The sequence below is a fragment of the Penicillium bovifimosum genome (genome assembly GCF_028826915.1).
Source record: "Penicillium bovifimosum strain IBT 22155 chromosome Unknown utg000005l_segment0_segment0, whole genome shotgun sequence".
NCBI lineage: Eukaryota > Fungi > Ascomycota > Eurotiomycetes > Eurotiales > Aspergillaceae > Penicillium > Penicillium bovifimosum.
In genome coordinates, this window is record NW_026622714.1 from 4,356,606 (window position 1) to 4,377,498 (window position 20,893).

Consider the following 20,893-nt stretch of genomic DNA (forward strand, 5'->3'; position numbering starts at 1 on the left):
AAGGATGCCTCATTGGGGCTAGACACTCGTCATATGTTGCATTCATTTCCCGACTTCCGCTCTTCAGATCCAGGGTATTCACATCACATAGAGGATGTCGGTATCTGCCAGATTGTCAGAATCTCATTTCAAGTAAGGTGTCCGCAGGGGCTTACCCAGAGGATGGCTGCAGCTCAGCTGTGGCTTCTGACTATATTTACTGGCAAGTTCATCACGGATGCTGTTCAGAAGCTGAACATAACTCTGCTGAGGGTTCTTCCGAAGAGCGGCAATGAATGCCCACGACATGGCACCAGTGGCCTGGCCGGCAATCTGGGCATCTTGACTGGTTTGGTCATCCTTGCTGCCGGACCACATGATGACATCTGCGGGACTGGTCTTGGTCTGCTTGTTGCGTTCGTACACTTCGTCGCCCTTGGTGGCCTTCTTGAGGAAGCCCATAGCAGTCGACACCATGCTGCCCATGTCACCACGTGCATATGCCGACACCACACCAAGCAATCCTTGTCCAGCCTCCTTGGCCAGGTTGGGCTCCTTGAGCACACCGGAAGTGGAGTAGATGTAGGGCAGGTCCAGTGCGGAGCCAGAGTGGCAGGAATCGAAGATCGCTGTGAGCCGGACACCGGGTCGTAGGGACTGCACCATGATCCGGTGCATCTCGTCATCAACGATGTGACCTGCGACTCGGAAATCCACTGGATAAATTACTTCATCATACCCGTCCTCTTCATCGCCATCCAAGTCGGGTGTCTGACCGCCGTGACCTGGGTATCTCGTTAGTTCGCCGTTATAGGAGCGATGCGCATATTACTCACCGGAGTAGTGGAAGAACAAAGAATCATTGGGTTGAGCGTCCTTAACCAGCCAGTGCATAGCTCGGAGGATATTTGCCTTGGTCGGCTGGCTCATCGGGTTTTGCTGGTCATCAGTCAAAAGTACCATGTCTTCGCGAGCATAGCCAAAGTTTTGGTTCAGATAGCTCGACATATTCTTGACATCATTGATACATCCGCGAAGCTGGCCTTTCTGGCCAAAGTAATTGATACCAATCAGCAATGCCTTTCTCTTTCCCGTGCAGCGGGAGTATTGGAAGTTATAGCCTTGCGGGGCGCCGTGACCGAAAGCGACGGGGTTGGTAGGAGGGGGAGGCGGACGGGCGCCTTGACCGTATGCTTAAATTGGGAATTAGCTTGCGCTGCCGCGAAATATAGTCCTCGATTTATGGGGTGGAGGGCGAACCTGGTCTTCCTTGCATTGGCTGCTGACCGTACCCGGATGGCGGAGGAGCCTTGGAATCATTAATATACGTCGAGGTCGTACATTTCAGGCCTAATTCTCATCACACATACATTGTAACCGTGCTGGGGAGGTGGTGCCCCATAGGGCTGAGCCGGCTGGGGCGAGTGGCCGTATCCGTACGGGTTGGGCTGCGGCGGCGGCTGATGCGACTGGGGGTACGGCTGGTGGGGGGGCGGCTGCTGGTGGTAGGACTGGCCGGGATAACCGCCATACGATGGCTGGTGGTGACTCATTTGACTGCGATCCAGGCACGATCAGTTCTGGTTCTTTCTCAAGGCGTAAAGCAAAAGGATAAACAAGCATACGGGTATTGCTGTTGCGGAGGATAAGAGGGCTGCTGCGGGGGGTAACCCGACGGGCCAGAATAGGGTGGATAATGAGACATCACTCGAGGGGCTACCGAATGATGTCCAACAGGGAATCAAGGGAGGTTCTCGAAGTGAAAGTAGAGGACAGAGCGCGATGGGGTGGAGAAGAGGAGATCAAGGCAACACAGATCGGAAGGACGGCAGCCCTAGAGCCGCCAAGCCCTCAACAGTGTATCAGATCAATTTGGAAAGCAGAATCGCAAATGAAGATCAAGGAAATCGTAGAGTCCAATGGTCTCGAGTGATCTCATCCACTAAGTTCAATGATTGAGGGCCGAGGCAGTTGGATTGGAAATCGTGAGGGGATCGTCAATGAGAAGTTGCCACTTACAAGAGGATCGCGTGTTTTCCCTGTAAGGCTGATTCAGATCGGAACTACAGTAGACACATAAAAGGGACTAAGAAAGGAAAAAGAAGAGAGAAGAACACAACGTAATCTGGGGCTTTTATTTATCTGACATGCGTTCATCGGCAGCCCCGAGTAACCCCTGTGTGTAGCCCAAGGCCCAGCCATTGGGCTTCGTTCATGCATGGGATCAAATAGTTACTATTGAATCATCTGTGTCCACTTCTGCAGGCAACAAGAATCAAATGTCCTCATTGACCCTATCATCCACCTGTACGTCATTTAGGCCGAGAAGGAGAGTTAGAACTGTCTTGGCGCGACCTGCCAAACTAGCCAATGAAAGGACGATGGTGATTTGATGGAATACCATAGGGCTGGAGGTACGACTGAAGTAAATTTCATAGAACTATGTACTTGAGTAGACCGGATCAAGTCCGATTGTGTCTACAAACTTCTCTTCTATTCTCCCTGCTACTTCGTATTTAATATTCATCTCACAGACACCGGTATGGAAACCACCAAGCTTAGAGCAGGGTTCGCGTCAAACAGCTTCGTGGCCCTCGGTTTTCTTGGTGCTTTTCTTCTTTTTTAGGGGGAGGGGAATATCATCGAGCATCATCCAGTCCTGGACAAACTCGTTTATCCTCGTCGGGGCATGCCGCGGCCACGACCGCGCAGGGCGCGCTGGGCAGCACCTGGCGGCATACCACGCTGTTGGCCAGGTTGGGCTGACTCCTCGTTCTCTGTCGGAGGAATATACGTTAGTCTTGATGTAAAGTATAGGAAACCCGAAATAAAAATATCGGGAGGTAACTTACTTATCGTTTCATCCACGCTCAAGATCAAGCAAGAGGCTTCCACTGCGGCCTGAATAGCGTTGACCTTGACCAGACTGGGCTCCCAAACAAAGGCCTCCATGTTATCACGGACGCCCTCATTGTCGAAGTCCACACCAGCCCAGGTGTTACCCTTGCGGTGCTCCACACGCAGGCGGTTCAGAATATCCGTAGCATCGAAACCAGCGTTATCACAGAGCTGGCGGGGAATAACCTCCAGGGCCTTGGCAAAAGCCTTGACAACGGCCTGCTGCTTGTGAGGGACGTTGCGGTCGGCGAATCCGTGCATGTAGCTCGACAACTCCATCTCGGTAGCACCACCTCCAGCGACAATGGTAGTGTTGCGCAGAGCACGCTTGACGATCATGATAGCATCGTGCAAACTACGCTCCACCTCTGCAATGAACTGCTCAGCGCCACCACGCAGCACGAGGGTGCAAGTCTTCGCGCGAGGGCAGTCAGAGAACAGGTTGAAACGCTCTCCACCAATCTGGCGCTCCTCGAAGGCACCACAGGTGCCCAGGTGGCGCTCTTGAATGTCGGTGCATGTGGATTGGGTTGCGGCTCCGGTAGCCTGGCAGACACGGTCCATGTCGTCGGCGGCCACACGGCCAGCACAGAAGATATCGCGGTCTGCGAAGAACCTACATAGCCAATTATTAGCACATTCACGCGAAACCCATAGCAACACGAATCACTTACTGTGTGGCCAGATCGCCAATAGGCAGCTTGCTAAGCACAACCTTGGCTCCTGTCTTGTGGATAGCATCAAGCTTGTTGTAAATGATCTGCCACTCGGCATCGACAATGGCCTGGTATTCTGAGACCTGCTCGACACGGACCTCCGCGTTGTCTCTCTCGCTCTTCAGCTCCAATTCGACGTTCAAGCACACGATTTTGGGGTCCTTGAAATGCTTGGGCTGTTGCTCGAAACCGGCGTAGGAGAAAGTCTTTTTGAAAGCAACACCATCAACGAAAAGCGAATCCTGGAGTCCACCACCGGTAATCCTCTTGACACCAATCAGCCGCTCGTTCAGGTCGTCTTGGTCGAGCGAAAGCACCGCATCCACAACCACTATGATACCATATCGTCAGCCCTCGGCCTAAATTCACATCCAGGTAGGGGTCCTCACTCTTTGTGAAGAAGTCCGAATTCCGCTTGATGAGCTTGCTGTTCATGGCCGTTGCGGCTAACCGTCTTAGCGTCTCGACCTTCTTCTCCTGGCTATCTGCCGCATGCAACATATCCACAGCAATTTCCTTAACCTTGTTGACGGCCATGGCGCTCGCCCTCCGCAGACCCTTGATGATAGTCTGAGAGCTGACACCCTGTTCAACCAGGTCTCGCACCTCCTTCAGGATCTCACCAGCCAGGACAACCACGGAGGTTGTTCCGTCACCGACTTCGGCATCTTGAGACCGTGCAATATCCGTGAGAATGCGGGCGGCCGGGTGCACAATATCCAAAAGCTGGCGAGAACACGCAAATGTCAGAACTATTACTTCCGCCGGTTTGAGATTCACATCAATAGTAGGACGCACCTTCATCACTGTGGCTCCATCGTTCGTAATAGTCTGTCTGCCATTGGCATCCACAAGCAGGAGATCACCACCGTACGGGCCAAGAGTAGTTTTGACTGTTGATTGCACTGCGACACAGGCGTTGATGTTGGAGATAATTTGACCCTTTCCTTGAGAAGCATCGGTGCCTGTAAATAGCAAAACACCAATGATTAGCATAGGTTGCGGAATCCCACCAACAAAACTGCCCGCACTGGAGACAACACATACCCTCCTTCAACACGACAATCGTAGGGGTTTGACCGTTGAAGGCCATGATTAGATCGGTACTCGGAAATGAAACCGTTCAATAAAAAAGAGTAAGAAAAGGGGTACGTTGGGGTGAAAGGTCGGAGGGGTTGATCTGCCAAAATTTCCCAGAGCTCCTGTTCCCCCAAAACCCCCCCAGTCCGCGCAAGGCGGTGACCAATCAGGCTGCTCAACCCTACAATGGGACGTATATACGGAGTAATTGGGCTTAATTTACAACCAACCTCGGGAAACATAGCTGTATTCTAATATTATGCTCATATTTGGTGAGACAAGGAGGAGAAGAATTGCATATAGCATAAAGCATTAATTCACTGCCCACATCGCTAGGGTGGTGGAGTATCAGATGTATCTCAGACTAATCAATGCAGACGCCAATAACAATAAGAAGTCTTGTGGCTATCACAAGAAAACCAAGATTAAGACAAGACAGACAATCCCAAATTGATGAGGGTGATCCTAAAAGTAAAAGTTGAGGCATGTTCACGTAAAGTCGTAATTCCCGTCCGATGGACTCCCATACTCGAACTTGGCGAGTAACTCGGCATCATGTTGTAACTCGTGAGGCGGTGGATTCACAAGCCCAAGCACGTCTTGTCTGAATGGATCCGAGCCGTCATCGACCATCATTTGATAGGCGTTGCTTGCTGTGTGATAGCGCATTGCATCGTCAAAGCTCGACATGCCCACGTTCTGTGGCCCCGGTGCATATTGACCCGCCATCGGGTTCTGTTGTTGGTAGCGTCGCAATTGTTGCTGTATTTGCATGATTTGAGGGTCGAGAGGCATGGGTGTAAACCCAGCCATGGAGTGTACCGTGCTGGGCACGGCAGCAGGAATGGGTTGGTGCATGAGAGGATTGTAACTTTGAGGCTCGTCGGGTGCTTCGTCCATGGGTTGCGGAATATTTACTGGTTCCTTCGAGATTTGTTCCATAGCACTATCCATATCCATGCCAGACATTGTCTCCGAGGGCGAATGATCATCATCTTTGGCCCCTGGAATGGGAGGCGCCTTGAGAGTCTCTTTGCACTGGGGGCAATCTCGAATCACGCGATTGACGGTTTCTTTGATTCTTACCCAGTGGTATTTGATCGCGATAGCTGCCGTGGTTTTGTTGATTCCGGCATGCTGCTTGAGATGTACTTCTTGGGCAATATCGTACTGCTGCTGTGGGTCTGATACCACCTCTTTATCCTTCAGCATCAGCCTCTCAGGCTCACCATCATCTCCGCCAATAAGTTTATAATGAGTTGCCGCACTGCGAAGTCGACTCTTCTCGGCCCGATCAGCACCACGGGGATATTTGGCATGCTTCAAATAATATCGGATCTTCTCAAAGCGGTCCTGGGACACCGAGTCCTCGCCATCCAAGCTGAGACCTCTCCCATATATGATTGCATCAACAAACTCCCCAGGCTGGGATTTGATACTGCCTCCACCGGGGACTCGACCAATCCGTTTGAAGCCAAGGGAATCCCACAGCCGACATGATGCAACGTTAGACTCATAGACCAGGTTGAAGACTGCGTATGTATAGCCCTAGCCAAGGTTAGCTCAAACCGCATTTGAAGCGATTGTGACAGACTCACTAGTCGAGGCGCCCACTCCAGATATGATTCACCCATTAGCCTACCCACGCCCTTGTTTCGAGCAGCATCAGTGACGATGAATGTACCGTTGCAGACATGGCTACTACGACCAGGGTAGTTAGGCCGAATGTGAAACCCACCTAGACAGATCTTATTCCAGTTGGCTCCGGCACGGTCCATGGCATGTGTCTGCTCGGCACTCTCGATTTCGCCAGTGAGCATGACCACACCAAAGGTCGAGAACCAATATCGTCCGAACTGGGCCAATGGAATAGGTTCTGTCATGGCATATGTATCTCCCTTTTCAATCTCTTTGTTGAATTGATCAGAGAGATACTTCATTAGGGCCCGGGGTACTTGCTCCGCTGAGGCAAATGGAACCAGAGTTGCAACCGTAACCCGATCTCGCAAAATCACCTGTCGCGGAGCAAGAGCAAGAGGATAATCTAGCTCAGGGCCCGGTGAGACGAGCTCTGAGTCTCCATGAACTTCAGACATGGTAAGGTGGCCCTTTTGAGGTTGCCGATCATACGACTGTTTGCCATGGTCAGTCAAGAGTCATTAAAAGTGTCTTTGTACCACAACAACTAAGTGAATAACAAAACAATCGTAAAGGCTACAAACTGGACTTAACTGGGGGTCTGTTCACGGACATTCTGGCTTGCTTCTAGAAGGACGCCGTCAATCGCACTTCGAGGACCGCGTGAGTATTCTCGAGTCCGGAATGGCCACAACGCAACTTGTGAAGTCGTGGTCCTTGCTGACTCAGTGCTGAGTCATTGACATCAAGGTAACAAGGCAACAAGGCATCAAGGCAGCGAGGCACTTATATTTACGCCTAATTTCTCAGGATAGTGTTGTTGACTGTTGTTTACTGGCGTACTTATGTACGATGTAATTCCGGATCCGATATAGACTGGTATTATGTATATTTGGTAGAACATAGGAAAGCAATAAGCAGGTGGGACAGACCTCAGTAATCACATCTACAGAAGCTCGGTGAGAAGGAAGTGAAGATGTACCCGACGGAGTACTGCTGATCAGGTAGGTACGGCCCATGGCGGCATTGCTTGCTGTGATCAGCAATAACTCATCCACTAGAGTTATGCAGGTTTGCTTTTCGCGACCAGATTGTGGTGCAGCTGAACGCAAGTGGGTCCAATGAGACACCGACATTTTGACTCCTTCGAGATTCAATCTTGCTCTGACTTTGCCAGTGGGGCATGGAGCGGCTGAATAGGACGGAGCGATGCCCCGCGGCAGAACCTGAGCTGAGTGTTGGACCTGCAGATAAGCTGCCCTTCTGCATAGCACGCAATATCTTGCAGATTTGCGCCAGACAGCTTGAGATCATATATCATTTGCACCATGGGAGACCGTCCTCAATACTTTGAGAATACCTTGACCCCGCTATCGATCAATGCGGTCACTCTGACTGACAGCCTCCGAGAGCTGCGTACCGCTGTTCGCAAAGGTGCCGAGTTGATACATCAGAACACTTCCCTCCCTGATACATGGGGTTCGAACGGCCTATTCAGGGCCTTCCCAGGTATTTTGAAACCCCAACATCCGCGCTTTGTACTGAATACCATCTAACAGATCAAGAAAGGCATTGCTCTGGCATTTCTACGTCTAGACTATCAATCTTCGGTGCTAGAAGATAGTACGGCTGCTTCTCCTGACTACCGCCGCTATGCACTACAACGCATACCGTCAAGCCTCCCAGACGCTCCTCTACTGGCTTCCCGACTGTCTCCCATTGGGTCGTCATCGCCCATGACTGCTGTTACTTTGCGCATTTTGGCTACACTTGCAAAGCAGGATTGGCAAAGTGGCTCCAATGTCGGTGTTGTAGGCGAGGATATTTCTTGTCTCCACGATGCCGTGCAATTAGCACTGAAGAACGAGCCTATTGTGCCCCATGACGGCCGTAAGATGGGTGGGGATGAGATGCTTTTTGGCCGAGCAGGACTGCTTTGGACTCTACTGAACATTCGTGCTCACCAGTTTGATCAAAGAACCCAACATGCCCTCTCACCTGTGTTAGAGGCCATTCCGGAGCTCATTCGGGTCATTGTTGATGCCGGGCAACAAGGGTCTAGGGCATACATCGAGAAGAACGGAGAAGAAAATGCACATCCGCTGATGTACGTGTGGATGGAAGGTTATTTTGGTTTTGGGGCGTAAGTTCTCATCTATTTCTTTATGCCGCTTCTGATCTCTAACACGCATGGAACAGGGTACATGGAATTAGTAAGGTTGCTAGTATGACTTCTGTCTTTTCCTGAGCTAACCTCGATCTTTATTTCAGCTGGTATCCTTACTATTCTACTCTCGTCTAAGCCTGAAGAGCTCACTGGCTACCTCCCTTTGATTGGCGGTACTATCACAGCACTCTGCAAGCTGTCTGTTGCAGCCAATGGACATCTCCCAATGACATTACCTCCGTATAGCTTTGGGGGGAGCTCAGAATTAGTCCAGTTGTGTCATGGAAGTCCAGGCCTGTTGATCCTTCTGGGGACTGCATTGAAGAATGAACAGTTGGCCAGTGCCCATTGGGATCCTATCTGGGACGAAGCCATATACCTGGGCACTGAGCGTGTCTGGGAGGAAGGTCTACTCTCCAAGGGAGGCAGCCTGTGTCACGGCGTAGCCGGCAATGCATGGGCATGGCTTCTCCTCCATGATTGCTTCGAGTACCACGCAGCAACCTTAAACGAGGCACGGACAAGCTATGTCGAGCGCAATCAATTATCAGCCCTTCCAAAAGCAGATGTGAGCCAGAAGCTCACAGGTGACTTCTTCCTCTCGAAAGCCCTCGCTTTCATGTTGCAGGCACGCGAGACAAAGCCCTACAATACCTCGTCTACAGCTTCCGGCAGAGATTATCGCATGCCCGATGAGCCCTACTCTTTGTTTGAAGGTCTCGCAGGCAATTTGTGTGCTTGGGCTGATACCTGCGCTATACTTCAGGCCAGGCTACGCAGAATGGACCTTGTTAGACAGGGCATGTCCACATCCAGTTTGTCAAATGACCCGTTATTCCAGGATGCTTTGCATAGGCAACTGGGCTTTCCGGCTCTAGGTGGAAATGGCGCAACTGGGATCTACTAAAAGGTAGCCTCTGGTCTACCTCTCTGCTTGTATGGTTATTGCCAATATAGCCTCCAGTTAGATGTTTATTGTTCGATTGCCTGATCCCCTCCTATTGGCAAAGTTGCTTTCTCCAGTGACGTCATATGCCAGAGGTGTTGAATGACGAGATAACATCGCTGTGGATAATATTCAGATTTACTATGCACAATCAGGTACTGCTTTATATTTGATAAGTATCTGCTCACATACAACGTACGAAGTATATGGTTGGTTGGTCTCAGATAAATGCCGTTAACAACCGTGTGGCTGAGTCGGGCAACTGATGGGGGCTTGTTTCTGGCCTTCCCATTTCTGTCTTTCGAGGATCACCAACTCGACTTTATCAGTCTTTTACCGGAATAGCAAAGTCTTAGTGAACTGAATGCCAGAATGGATTTGATTCCGCCCTCTTACGAGTCGGCAACGGACAGAGATGCTTGGACAATCATTGCTCGATATATCCCTTCAAGCGACCTATGCGCTGCATCTTTGGTCTGCCACCGATGGCATGGTTTATTCATGCCCTTCCTCTGGGGTGATCCAGCATCTCACTTTGGCACCGAGAATGACGCAGTCTACGGTAAGGTTGTGAAGATAGTACACAGTTTCAAAGTAAGTAGCTGATCGCACCATACAGTGGCTCTTACTCGGTTTCGAAGGACCCTCAAATATGCCCGCCGGGAGGTACGGGCACTGACCCATACCCTTCATCTTCCACCTGCCCTTTCAGAGATATATGATGGTCCGCGACCGGGCTGGTTGAGGGACATCTTAGAATACCTGCCATGCTTACAGTGTCTGATGGTTTCAAAGCTGCCTTTCTTTGACCACAATGCCATGACAGCACTGAAAGCCCCTCAAAGCTCCACTAAGTATAATATACGGCTTCTGTTAGCGAAACATGAGCCGAATACTACTTCTGCGAGCCTCGCGGAGACTCTCCTTCTATTTCCAGCGTTGACATACTTGGATCTCTCGTATACCACCCCAGCACGAGACCACAGTGTGCTGTATGCCATGGCTCGAATGCCATTTCTTCGGGTACTGAAATTGCGCGGCATCGGGTTAAAGGACAGTGATGCTGAATATCTGGCCAATGCAATCGGACGACGAGTCCGCTTTTTGGATCTAAGAGATAACAGGCTTACTGACATGGCAGTTCGGTCCCTGCTACAGGCCTCCTTTTCTCCGTTCGACGAAAGGGAACAGCACCGGAGTCCAAGGCAGGTCACCGCCTCACTGGACCCATTCTCCCATTTTGCAATCCATGAGTCTGGCTCAGACTTCTTCAGACGACCAGACCTGGATGAGCAATTTGCAAAGCTTCTCGCTCAGCCTGTTCTGTATCACCCTTGGGTCGAAGACTTGCCGAACACAGGAATCACCCATCTTTACATAGCTGGCAACCAAATATCCGTGGAAGCTGTGGCAAGTCTTTTAGTCTCTTCCCGCCTACACGCTCTCGATTTCGGGACTCTAAGCATCCCAGACAAGGCACACCAAACGCATCATTATGGGAAGGAAAGGTACCCTGGGGCTGAGAAGTTTGTTCCCTTGTTGAGTAAGATTGCGAGCGACAACCTGATCTACCTCCGGGCACATCATGCTGTTCTCACTGGCCGACCACCTGCACCAGCAAAAGATACCGCATTCGCGAATGAGTTTCTTTCAGAACTTTCAGCGCAAGGAGGCCACCGCAGAGCCCAGCAATTCGAGCTAGACGCCTCTCGACAGGTTCATGAGCTGCCCGAAGACACGCGGGCTATATTTGAACTAGCAGATACGTCGATGGCCAACTCAATCAGTGTAACTTCAGCGAAAAAGGCACCACATGGTTCCCACGCTTCGAAAAGCCGCGAAGATGAGCCTCCACCGTCCGCCATGCACGGGTCGGCCTTTGCTCCAGAAACTGTGCAACCAGTGCATGTACCCAGCAGCGCCAATGGAAGTCATGCCTTTGGTGATCCTATGACAGAGCGATGGAACACGGAGGCCAAGGGGGGCACATCGCCGTTTAGTTCAGTGTCTCCAGACGGCGACACGCTGGCAGCGGAGTTTTCTCTGCAAGCCTTACAATGTAACTCTCCAAGCTCATTGAACGATCCCCGCGCGCAAAAAATACAGGAACTGCTGGCAAAAAGACCCCATGGGCAATCATTTTTACCGCGAGGAGCAAAAGAAAGCGCCTATCTGCACCCATCACACATCCCTCACATGGAAACATTGGTGCTGACGGATGTGCCCTCGCATGTGGCGCCCAACTCGACGATCCTCTCTGCTATCGCCCGTTTCATTACTGCCTGCTCCAATGAAGCGTTGCTTGCAACTTTGCAAGCGGGTTCAGACTATTCTCTCCCACCGGGGCAAGCGCGCATACAAGCCGAGCAGCAGCGGTCACAGTCTCTCTTTGGCTTGCGACGTTTAGTCCTAGAGATCACACCGATTGGTACCTCAAAACTGACATCCTGGAAGCCCGGAAAACAATACAATGCAACGGGCCAATCAAGCACGGGCGATCGCGACTCGGAGAACCTCTGGTCTGCAGCTGTTAATGACTTCAGCTTCTTCGGCGAAGAAGAGTGCGGCGTCCCCGAGAATGAACCTAGCAAATACTTTCCCATGGCAGTGCTCGACCAGAAAGTTTCGCTTGTGCCCTCGGAAGATGGGTCGATGCATTCATCCGATCCTCCTCAGCTCGGGCATCCCTTCTCACAACCCACCAACGCGGCTAGTTTGCGGGGGTCAGGTGGCAACGACAAGCAGCAGACAATTGACCTTGTTGCAGAGCTTGCGGCCTTTCGTCGCGGGAAGAAGGCTGAGTATGAGCAAGTAGTCCGTCGTGAAAGAGGACGGCGGAGCACGATTGGCACGGGTGCTTCCGGCCTGGCATCATTGCCCCATATTCATTTGTCCCATTATGTCGAGGGCCATTGGAAGGGAGAAGTGAAGATCGTGCGGAACCCAGTGCCAAATGTGCGGAGCGGGATAGTAGACATGTATGGGAACTATTTCGAGAAGGGCTACTTATACCCATGAAGTTTGTACTTAGCCAGATATCCAATTTAGACATACTAGCACACGTTGTGCTTCTACGACATCTCCGGACTGTGATTTGTAGGAAATTTTTTGACATTTTCTAGATCCTCACTTGGACCTGAACCATCCTTCCTCCCAGTCATAACAAGCCGTCGTCAACGGGCCTATAAACGCCAGAATGCTAAAAGAGACATCCAGAACTGCCTTCGTCGGACCAATGGTGCCGTCTTTTTCATTCCGTGTAGGAGCATAGCCGGCAGTTTCGAGACCGAGCATCACCCCTGCGATCCGGTCGACAAGAACACCAACGCGAAGAGTGAGGACAAAATAAAAGAGTTCATTTCAAACTAGTTCCATTTTATTTTGTTTTGGTCATGCGATATTCATCTCCTTACAAGGCCTTAGCGGCAGTAGGGGGCTGCATCTTCTTGCCGTCCTTGTTGAAGCGAATGCGGGGAGGGGGAGCACGGTTGCGGCGACCTTCGCGGGAGCGAACACTGTTGAAGAGAAATTAGTATATGGAAGGCGATATGAGTATCGAAGATGCATCGGTGACAACGTACCGGACGATCTTGCCGTGGATGGCGCAGGACACGCAGTACTGGAGCTTCAAGTACATCTTGGGGACAGAGTACTCAGCGAAGACGGAAGCCTCGGAGATATCACCTGTAAGAGCAAACTCGTTAGTTGCACTGGTTCGTCTGTATTGCCTCAAATTGGTCTTCGGCCATAGATCCGGAATCTTTGTCGTAGACTTGAGTTGTTCGGGAAAGTTGTCACGTACGGATGGCAGCAGACTCGACCATGTTGCGGATGGTGAAACGCTTGATGGCCTTGTCCTTGGGGACGCAGCGGGCGCAGTTGGAGCAGCGCACAGGCTTGACGTGGCCGCGGCCATTCTTGTTGCGACCGCTATCAAATCAAATTAGTTACCGTGCGCCTGGAAGTTGCAAATCGATTGAATCCAGTCTCCCATTCTCCTTGTCCGGCAATGTGCGTAGGTCGCGATTTTTCGATGTATTTGTAGATGATTTGCCGTGTGCGCTTCCGTCGGCGTCATTGCGGAGTTGTCGAATGGGATACTGCTTCGCCGAGATGGGGGTGTGTTGGTCTTACTTGTTCGCCCTCTTCTTGACCATTTTGACGGTTTGTTCTGTGGATGGTCAGATGTTGAGCTGGGAGTGAAGGGGGAGATAGCGTACGGTTGACTTGTCGGGAGTGGGTTGTCGAAGCTCGCTCACACACAAGTCTCTTTCGGGATGGATTGGGATTGCGTTGTGCGGGTAGCCCTAAGCCCTTAAGCGAGATGGGTCACGGGGTTGATGCCTTGGCGATCAGGCGACAATAAGGAAGATGACAAGACTCACGTGCACCGAGTCACGAGTACCATGTCCACCTAATTGGGGACTAGCGCCCGGATCGTACCGTATCATTCGGTGTTTACAGGATCCCCATACAAACACACCCCTGTAAGGATCGACTATTGAACTGCCCATTTTTCCTTTCCTTCCCAAGAATTCTCCTTGCTTTTTCTCCCATACCAGTCTCACAACTTGACAACCTTGTCTTGTTTGTGTCTTACCTTGCTCAGCAACTTTTAAAAGTGAGACTTTCCCCTTTTGGCATTATTATGTCGGCCACAGGTACTTTTAGGGGAAAGCCCAATCAAACAATCGGTAGAGGAAGGCTGCCCGACTTCGGAAATGATCCCAGCGCTTCCCATATCCCCCGACCCCGACCAGAATCTTCCGCTACAAACCATACTCCCACGAGCGACATTGGAAGTGGCACCATGAGCGCCGCAAGTAGCAGACAGCGACAGAACCAGTCGAAGCGTGATGAGGTACGTCATGACAGTTGATATCGAGAATCCCCAGCTTGAGCTTTGGTTGTTGGCTGACTTCAATACAAGGCTATCCGACGCAAGATGGAGGCCGACCTCAACAAGAAGAGGAACGCCCCGACCAAGTCGAGAAGCTCCCGCAAAGCGCCTCCGGGAACCGTGCTCGCCCTGAAGCCTAGCCAGGCCCTCCAGATCAAGCCCTCCATGAGCATCGCCGAGGCCGCCCAACTTATGGCCGCCAAGAGGGAGGACTGCGTTTTGGTGACCGACGACAATGAGCGCATCGCGGGTATTTTCACTGCCAAGGATCTGGCCTTCCGAGTCATTGGAATGGGCCTGAAGGCGCGAGAGGTCTCCGTCGCGGAGATCATGACCAAGAACCCCCTTTGTGCGCGAACGGACACCAGCGCTACCGATGCGCTTGACCTTATGGTGCGGAAGGGATTCAGACATTTGCCAGTCATGGATGAGAACCAAGACATTTCTGGTGTTTTGGATATCACTAAGTGTTTCTACGATGCTATGGAGAAGTTGGAACGCGCGTATAGCTCGTCTCGAAAGCTTTACGATGCGCTGGAGGGTGTGCAGACGGAGCTTGGTTCTAGTCAACCCCAGCAGGTCATCCAATATGTTGAAGCATTGCGTTCCAAAATGTCCGGTCCCACCCTTGAGAGTGTTTTAGACGGATTGCCTCCTATCACTGTGTCAGTCCGCACCACCGTTAAGGACGCCGCGGCTCTGATGAAGGAACACCACACTACAGCTTTGCTGGTCCAAGATCAGGGCTCAATCACCGGTATCTTCACCAGCAAGGATATCGTTCTTCGCGTTATCGCTCCCGGCCTCGATCCCTCGACTTGCAGTGTTGTCCGTGTTATGACTCCTCACCCCGACTTTGCCCCGTCGGATATGAGCATTCAAGCTGCGCTTCGCAAGATGCATGGTCAGTTTATTTAAATTTCGTCATAAAATGCAGAGTACTAACCCCACCACAGATGGTCACTACCTGAACCTGCCCGTGATGAACGAGGGAGGTGAAATTGTCGGCATGGTGGATGTGTTGAAACTTACATATGCCACTCTTGAACAGGTATGTTTGACGGTGGAGGTGATAACGATGAATTTTCTGACTGATATGTATAGATCAACACCATGTCAACCCAAGACGATGAGGGACCCGCATGGAACAAGTTCTGGTTATCAATGGATCATGAATCCGACTCCATGGTCTCTGGCAGCCAGAGCCAACAACCGCATACCCCACACCGCTCCGTTATGAGCCCCGATCTCACTCGCTCCGGCTATGACAACAGTCTTCTTCCCAATGACTCGGCATCCCACCACGGTGATGAGCATTCCGAAGTTGCTTCCCATCACCACACAGCGGAACACAATGCTACTACTCCGTTCCCCTTCAAGTTCAAGGCCCCAGGTGGCCGAGTGCACCGCGTGAATGTGCTTACCGCCAACGGCATTACCGACCTTGTGTCGCAGGTCACCGCGAAACTTGGCAAGGATCTTGAGGCTGTTGGTGGAGAGGCTACTGTCGACGAGGGTCGACTGAGCAACACCGGGTATGCGCTCAGCTACATGGATAACGAGGGTGATACGGTCTCCATCACCACTGACCAGGATATGATTGATGCCATCGATCTGGCCCGTCGTGCCCGCCGCGATAAAGTCGATTTGTTTGTCCACGACCCCGCTCAGCCACCTATCCCTGCCACCGTTGAGCCCCAACCCGTTAAGGTTGTGACCCCTGTCGAGGAGCAAAGCATTGCTGAAGAAGCTGTCTCGGAAGACTCCCCTGTGAGCAAGCCCCGGCAGCAACAGCAAGCTGTGCCCAAACACTCGCCCGAGGAGCAGCTGATTGCTGGCGTTCCCAACGACTTGTTGCTTCCCGGTGCTATTGTCACTTTAGCTGCGGTCATTGCTGGCGTGTTCATTCTCAGCCGCCCCAGTGGCCGTTAAGATGATACGGCCTTTGGTCTGTTCCCGAAACCCTCCTTTTCTCTCCAAATACTTCCCTTTGTCTCATCCAACTTGGTACTCACACACCCTGACAAAACGGAGTAAATTCTTTCATTTTCCGGAGTGTTGCATACCCATTGTTTCTAATATCGATATTCCATGTCGCCTTCAGATACCGCTGTTCGTGTGAGCAGTTGCGGCCTCAAGCCTTTCAATGCAAATAATTGTTCGAGATAGACGTTCAACCGAGCCCTTCTTTTTGGCTTAATTGGCCTTGTTACCTAACTACTTCCCTTAACTAGAGTTACCCTCAGTTGACTATGAACTATATAATAGAATTCTGTGACCTGACAGCCTTGAAATTGGCTTAATTGGCATTAGCGCCCGAAGGTGTGTAGTTCGTGACTATGGATTCTTTGAGTTCCGACTCCTTGAATTATTATTTATCCTTACATTGAACTGCATCTTCTCTCAAAGAATTTAAATCTGAAGACTTCCAAGCCCTCTCTCAAACCCTCCCTGTTGTGGTGATTGACCATCATTCCTCGTTCCTAAGGGCCTCGGGCCTATCGCTCTCCTAATCAGAAATTCTTCTTTTTTTCCCTTCCTCCCCGCCCCACCAAAAACAAAACTCCTCTCCTTCGTTCCACCCCTCCCACCCCCCACCAACCTATTTCTAGAGGGCTGAAAGAACTGGGCTGCTTGGATCGTCTGGAACTTGGGAACAGACACACCCAATATGTCCCTCCTACCTCCCGAAATCCACGCCGCGCTATCTCAGCTGCTCCGCGCCTTAACCACACCCGACAACACCGTCAGATCCCAGGCGGAAGATCAGCTTAACAATGACTGGGTTCAGAACCGGCCAGATGTCCTGTTGATGGGACTGGCAGAGCAGCTCGGAGGCGCAGACGACACAATGGTGAGTTGCACAATGACCCCAGGGGTGCTTGAAGGCAGGGGCATTCTGCAAAACGCAACACCAAATCAGCAGCCGAGCCTTCACTTTGATATAGGACCATAGCTAACGGAGAGAAATTGATCATAGACCCGCGCGTTTGCCGCTGTCCTTTTCCGAAGAATCGCAACAAAGACCCGCAAGGATCCTGCCTCAGGTGACGCCAAGGAGGTTTTCTCGAGCCTTCCCAATGAGCAGCGCATCGCCATTCGTGAGAAGCTGGTCGCCTGTCTGACGAGTGAGACCGTTACCGATGTACGCAAGAAGATTGGAGACGCACTGGCCGAGGTGGCTCGGCAATACACCGACAATGGTATGTTACTCGAACTTCCCTTGATGTAATGAGGAATGTCGGTTTTGACAATTTCACTTCGATGTATAGGCGAACAGTGGCCTGAACTCCTCGGCGTTCTCTTCCAGGCAAGCCAGAGCCCGGAATCGAGCTTGCGGGAAACCGCATACCGCGTGTTTACCACCACACCCGGTATCATTGAGAGGCAGCACGAAGATGCTGTTGTGGAGGTCTTCAGCAAAGGCTTTAAGGATGACAATATCTCCGTATGTTGACTTCCCGCTGTGCTCTGCCTTTCTGCTCAAATCTGACCATCCTATCAGGTGCGGATTTCCGCTATGCAAGCGTTTGCTTCTTTGTTCCGGTCTCTCTCGAAGAAGTCCCAGCCGAAATTCTTCGGCCTCATGCCTGATCTCCTCAACATCCTTCCCCCTCTCAAGGAGTCATCCGAGAGCGAGGAGCTTTCCTCGGCATTGCTCGCCCTGATTGAATTGGCTGAGACTAGCCCAAAGATGTTCAAGGCTATGTTCAATAACTTGGTCAAGTTCAGCATCAGTGTCGTTGCCGACAAGGAGCTCAGTGACCAGGTCCGCCAGAACGCACTGGAACTGATGGCTACCTTTGCCGATTACGCCCCGAATATGTGCAAGAAGGAGCCAGAGTTCGCACAAGAAATGGTCACGCAGTGCTTGAGTCTGATGACTGATGTCGGTGCGGATGACGATGATGCGGAAGAATGGAATGCATCTGAAGATGTAAGTTCTGTCTTGCCACGTAGGAAACACATCGCTGACACTAGTCGCAGCTCGAACCCGAAGAAAACGACCTCAACCACATCGCCGGTGAACAGTGCATGGATCGCCTTGCCAATAAGCTCGGCGGACAGGCCATCCTTCAGCCCGCCTTCTCTTGGATTCCACGCATGATGTCGTCTACCAACTGGCGTGATCGTCACGCCGCTTTGATGGCCATCTCCGCTATCTCTGAGGGCTGTCGCGATCTCATGGTCGGCGAGCTCGACCAAGTCTTGGCATTGGTTGTCCCTGCCCTGCAAGACCCCCACCCTCGAGTTCGCTATGCAGGCTGTAATGCTCTCGGTCAGATGAGCACCGACTTTGCCGGAACTATGCAGGAGAAGTACCACGAGATCGTTCTCACCAACATTATTCCCGTTCTCGCCTCTACCGAGCCCCGTGTTCAGTCTCACGCTGCCGCCGCTCTCGTCAACTTCTGCGAGGAAGCAGAGCGCAGCACCCTGGAGCCGTACCTTGGAAATCTTCTGAGTCACTTGCTGGAGCTCTTGCGCAGCCCTAAGCGTTACCTGCAGGAGCAGGCGCTGTCCACCATTGCAACCATTGCCGACTCTGCCGAGACCGCTTTCGAGCAATACTACGCCACTCTGATGCCCCTTCTACTCAATGTTCTCCAGGAGGAACAGGGTAAGGAGTACCGCCTGCTCCGTGCCAAGGCCATGGAGTGTGCTACTCTGATCGCATTGGCTGTCGGCAAGCAGAAGATGGGCCAAGATGCCCTCAACCTTGTGCAGATTCTCGGACACATCCAGCAAAACATCGTCGACGCCGACGACCCACAATCACAATACCTTCTTCACTGCTGGGGCCGCATGTGCCGCGTCCTTGGCCAAGACTTCGTGCCTTATCTTCCTGGCGTTATGCCGCCTCTTTTGACCGTGGCTGCTTCCAAGGCTGATATCCAACTATTGGATGATGAAGATCAAATCGAGCAGGTTGAGCAGGATGACGGCTGGGAGCTGGTTCCACTTAAGGGCAAGGTTATCGGCATCAAGACCAGTGCTCTCGAAGATAAGAACACTGCTATCGAGTTAATCACGATCTACGCCCAAATTCTGGAGCAGAACTTTGAACCTTACGTTGTGGAAACCATGGAGAAGATCGCGGTCCCCGGTCTTGCCTTCTTCTTCCACGACCCCGTTCGAGTGTCCGCTGCCAAGTTGATTCCCCAACTCCTTAACTCTTACAAGAAGGCGCACGGTATCCAGTCGCCTGGCTTCGCTGAAATGTGGAACAAGGTCGCCGAAAAGATCATCGAGGTTTTGAGTGCTGAGCCCACAGTTGACACTTTGGCCGAGATGTACCAGTGCTTCTACGAGTCAGTTGAGGTTGTTGGCAGAAACTCCCTCACCCCTCAGCACTTGCAGGCGTTTATTGAATCAGCAAAGTCCACCCTCGAGGATTATCAGATGCGCGTGAAGCAACGATTGGAGGATCAGGCCGAGCTTGAAGAGGGCGACGAGGAGAGCCTGGAATATGAGTATGCCGTTGAGGATGACCAGAACTTACTGAGTGATATGAACAAGGCATTCCACACCATTTTCAAGAACCAGGGTAACTCGTTCCTGCCAACCTGGCAGCAACTGATCCCATTCTACGATGCATTCATTACAAGCCAAGATCCCACACAGCGGCAATGGGCTCTTTGCATCATGGACGATGTGCTTGAGTTCTGTGGTGAAGAGTCATGGACATACAAAGACCACATCATGCAGCCCTTGGCTTCCGGTCTGCAGGATGAGAACGCTGCCAACCGTCAGGCAGCGGCATACGGAGTGGGTGTGGCCGCACAGAAGGGCGGTGCCGCCTGGAGCGATTTCGTGGCAGCCAGTCTCCCCAGCTTGTTCCAGATTACACAGCATGCACAATCCCGCACCGAGGAGAATGTGTTCGCAACCGAGAACGCATCTGCCAGTATCGCCAAGATTCTGCACTACAACGCATCTAAGGTTCAAGCTCCTCAGGATATCGTGACCAACTGGATCGAGACCTTGCCCATCACCTACGATGAAGAGGCTGCCCCCTATGCCTATTCCTTTATCGCACAGTTGATTGACCAGTATGTTTTTTCCCTTCATACATTACCCCCCTTATTGATATGCTAACTTATTTATCAGACAAAACCCGGCTGTCTTTGCCAAGGCTGATCGTGTGTTTGGTTTCATTGTGCAGGCACTCGAGGCTGCTACCCTGCAGGGTCAGACTGCCATCCGGGTGGCTACATCTGCCAAGCAGCTGGTGGCAGTGACCGGCGCAAATGCAGACCAGATTCTGGCTTCTGTCGACCCGGCCAGCCAGGAGCGCGTCCGCAAGTTCTTCCAATAAAGTTCGGACCTTCTGTTTTATATCCGGCAGAGCTTTGCCCTTTTTCTTTTTTATGCCCTCCACACATCATTCCCCTCGGTCATGTGAAATCTGAAATTACCCCCAAACCCACTTTTTGTTAATCAAAGATCCTCTTAAATTCATTTTTTCTCCCTCTTCGGTCTCATACCCTGGACTTGTTCAACCCGATCCATCAACTCTGACTAAATTCACCTGGAGAAAGTAAAATATCAATTAGAGGTCGCAAATT

The 20,893-nt window shown here is 51.6% G+C and overlaps 9 protein-coding genes across 9 annotated transcripts; 5 read left to right on the plus strand and 4 right to left on the minus strand.

Annotated features, from left to right (window-relative positions):
- Positions 1–78: 78 nt before the first annotated feature.
- On the minus strand, positions 79–1,532 carry N7515_006863 (Peptidase C14 caspase catalytic; the record flags this gene model as incomplete). The annotated part of the gene is made up of 5 exons (XM_056667607.1): positions 79–104; positions 156–764; positions 816–1,172; positions 1,240–1,288; positions 1,350–1,532. The coding sequence occupies 5 exons, from the start codon at positions 1,530–1,532 to the stop codon at positions 79–81; spliced, it is 1,224 nt and encodes a 407-aa protein (XP_056521203.1).
- Positions 1,533–1,705: 173 nt separating this feature from the next.
- Positions 1,706–1,912, plus strand: N7515_006864 (uncharacterized protein; the record flags this gene model as incomplete). Its single annotated transcript, XM_056667608.1, has 1 exon — positions 1,706–1,912. The coding sequence occupies one exon, from the start codon at positions 1,706–1,708 to the stop codon at positions 1,910–1,912; it is 207 nt and encodes a 68-aa protein (XP_056521204.1).
- Positions 1,913–2,652: 740 nt separating this feature from the next.
- On the minus strand, positions 2,653–4,686 carry N7515_006865 (chaperonin-containing T-complex subunit CCT7; the record flags this gene model as incomplete). The annotated part of the gene is made up of 6 exons (XM_056667609.1): positions 2,653–2,756; positions 2,832–3,493; positions 3,552–3,924; positions 3,983–4,319; positions 4,392–4,558; positions 4,641–4,686. The coding sequence occupies 6 exons, from the start codon at positions 4,684–4,686 to the stop codon at positions 2,653–2,655; spliced, it is 1,689 nt and encodes a 562-aa protein (XP_056521205.1).
- Positions 4,687–5,162: 476 nt separating this feature from the next.
- On the minus strand, positions 5,163–6,769 carry N7515_006866 (putative histone acetyltransferase Spt10; the record flags this gene model as incomplete). The annotated part of the gene is made up of 2 exons (XM_056667610.1): positions 5,163–6,221; positions 6,272–6,769. The coding sequence occupies 2 exons, from the start codon at positions 6,767–6,769 to the stop codon at positions 5,163–5,165; spliced, it is 1,557 nt and encodes a 518-aa protein (XP_056521206.1).
- Positions 6,770–7,639: 870 nt separating this feature from the next.
- On the plus strand, positions 7,640–9,385 carry N7515_006867 (lanthionine synthetase C family protein; the record flags this gene model as incomplete). Its single annotated transcript, XM_056667611.1, has 4 exons — positions 7,640–7,820; positions 7,881–8,454; positions 8,511–8,524; positions 8,583–9,385. 4 exons carry the CDS (start codon positions 7,640–7,642, stop codon positions 9,383–9,385), a joined length of 1,572 nt encoding a protein of 523 aa, XP_056521207.1.
- A 411-nt stretch (positions 9,386–9,796) lies between these two features.
- On the plus strand, positions 9,797–12,442 carry N7515_006868 (F-box protein; the record flags this gene model as incomplete). The annotated part of the gene is made up of 2 exons (XM_056667612.1): positions 9,797–9,986; positions 10,044–12,442. The coding sequence occupies 2 exons, from the start codon at positions 9,797–9,799 to the stop codon at positions 12,440–12,442; spliced, it is 2,589 nt and encodes an 862-aa protein (XP_056521208.1).
- Positions 12,443–12,833: 391 nt separating this feature from the next.
- On the minus strand, positions 12,834–13,875 carry N7515_006869 (40S ribosomal eS26 domain-containing protein; the record flags this gene model as incomplete). Its single annotated transcript, XM_056667613.1, has 6 exons — positions 12,834–12,939; positions 13,006–13,108; positions 13,227–13,354; positions 13,559–13,595; positions 13,645–13,738; positions 13,810–13,875. 6 exons carry the CDS (start codon positions 13,873–13,875, stop codon positions 12,834–12,836), a joined length of 534 nt encoding a protein of 177 aa, XP_056521209.1.
- Positions 13,876–14,234: 359 nt separating this feature from the next.
- On the plus strand, positions 14,235–16,256 carry N7515_006870 (CBS and PB1 domain protein; the record flags this gene model as incomplete). The annotated part of the gene is made up of 4 exons (XM_056667614.1): positions 14,235–14,285; positions 14,355–15,228; positions 15,281–15,375; positions 15,429–16,256. The coding sequence occupies 4 exons, from the start codon at positions 14,235–14,237 to the stop codon at positions 16,254–16,256; spliced, it is 1,848 nt and encodes a 615-aa protein (XP_056521210.1).
- A 739-nt stretch (positions 16,257–16,995) lies between these two features.
- N7515_006871 (nuclear import receptor PSE1) lies at positions 16,996–20,643 on the plus strand (the record flags this gene model as incomplete). The annotated part of the gene is made up of 6 exons (XM_056667615.1): positions 16,996–17,178; positions 17,305–17,527; positions 17,597–17,772; positions 17,830–18,261; positions 18,312–20,377; positions 20,436–20,643. The coding sequence occupies 6 exons, from the start codon at positions 16,996–16,998 to the stop codon at positions 20,641–20,643; spliced, it is 3,288 nt and encodes a 1,095-aa protein (XP_056521211.1).
- Between the last annotated feature and the right edge of the window lie 250 nt (positions 20,644–20,893).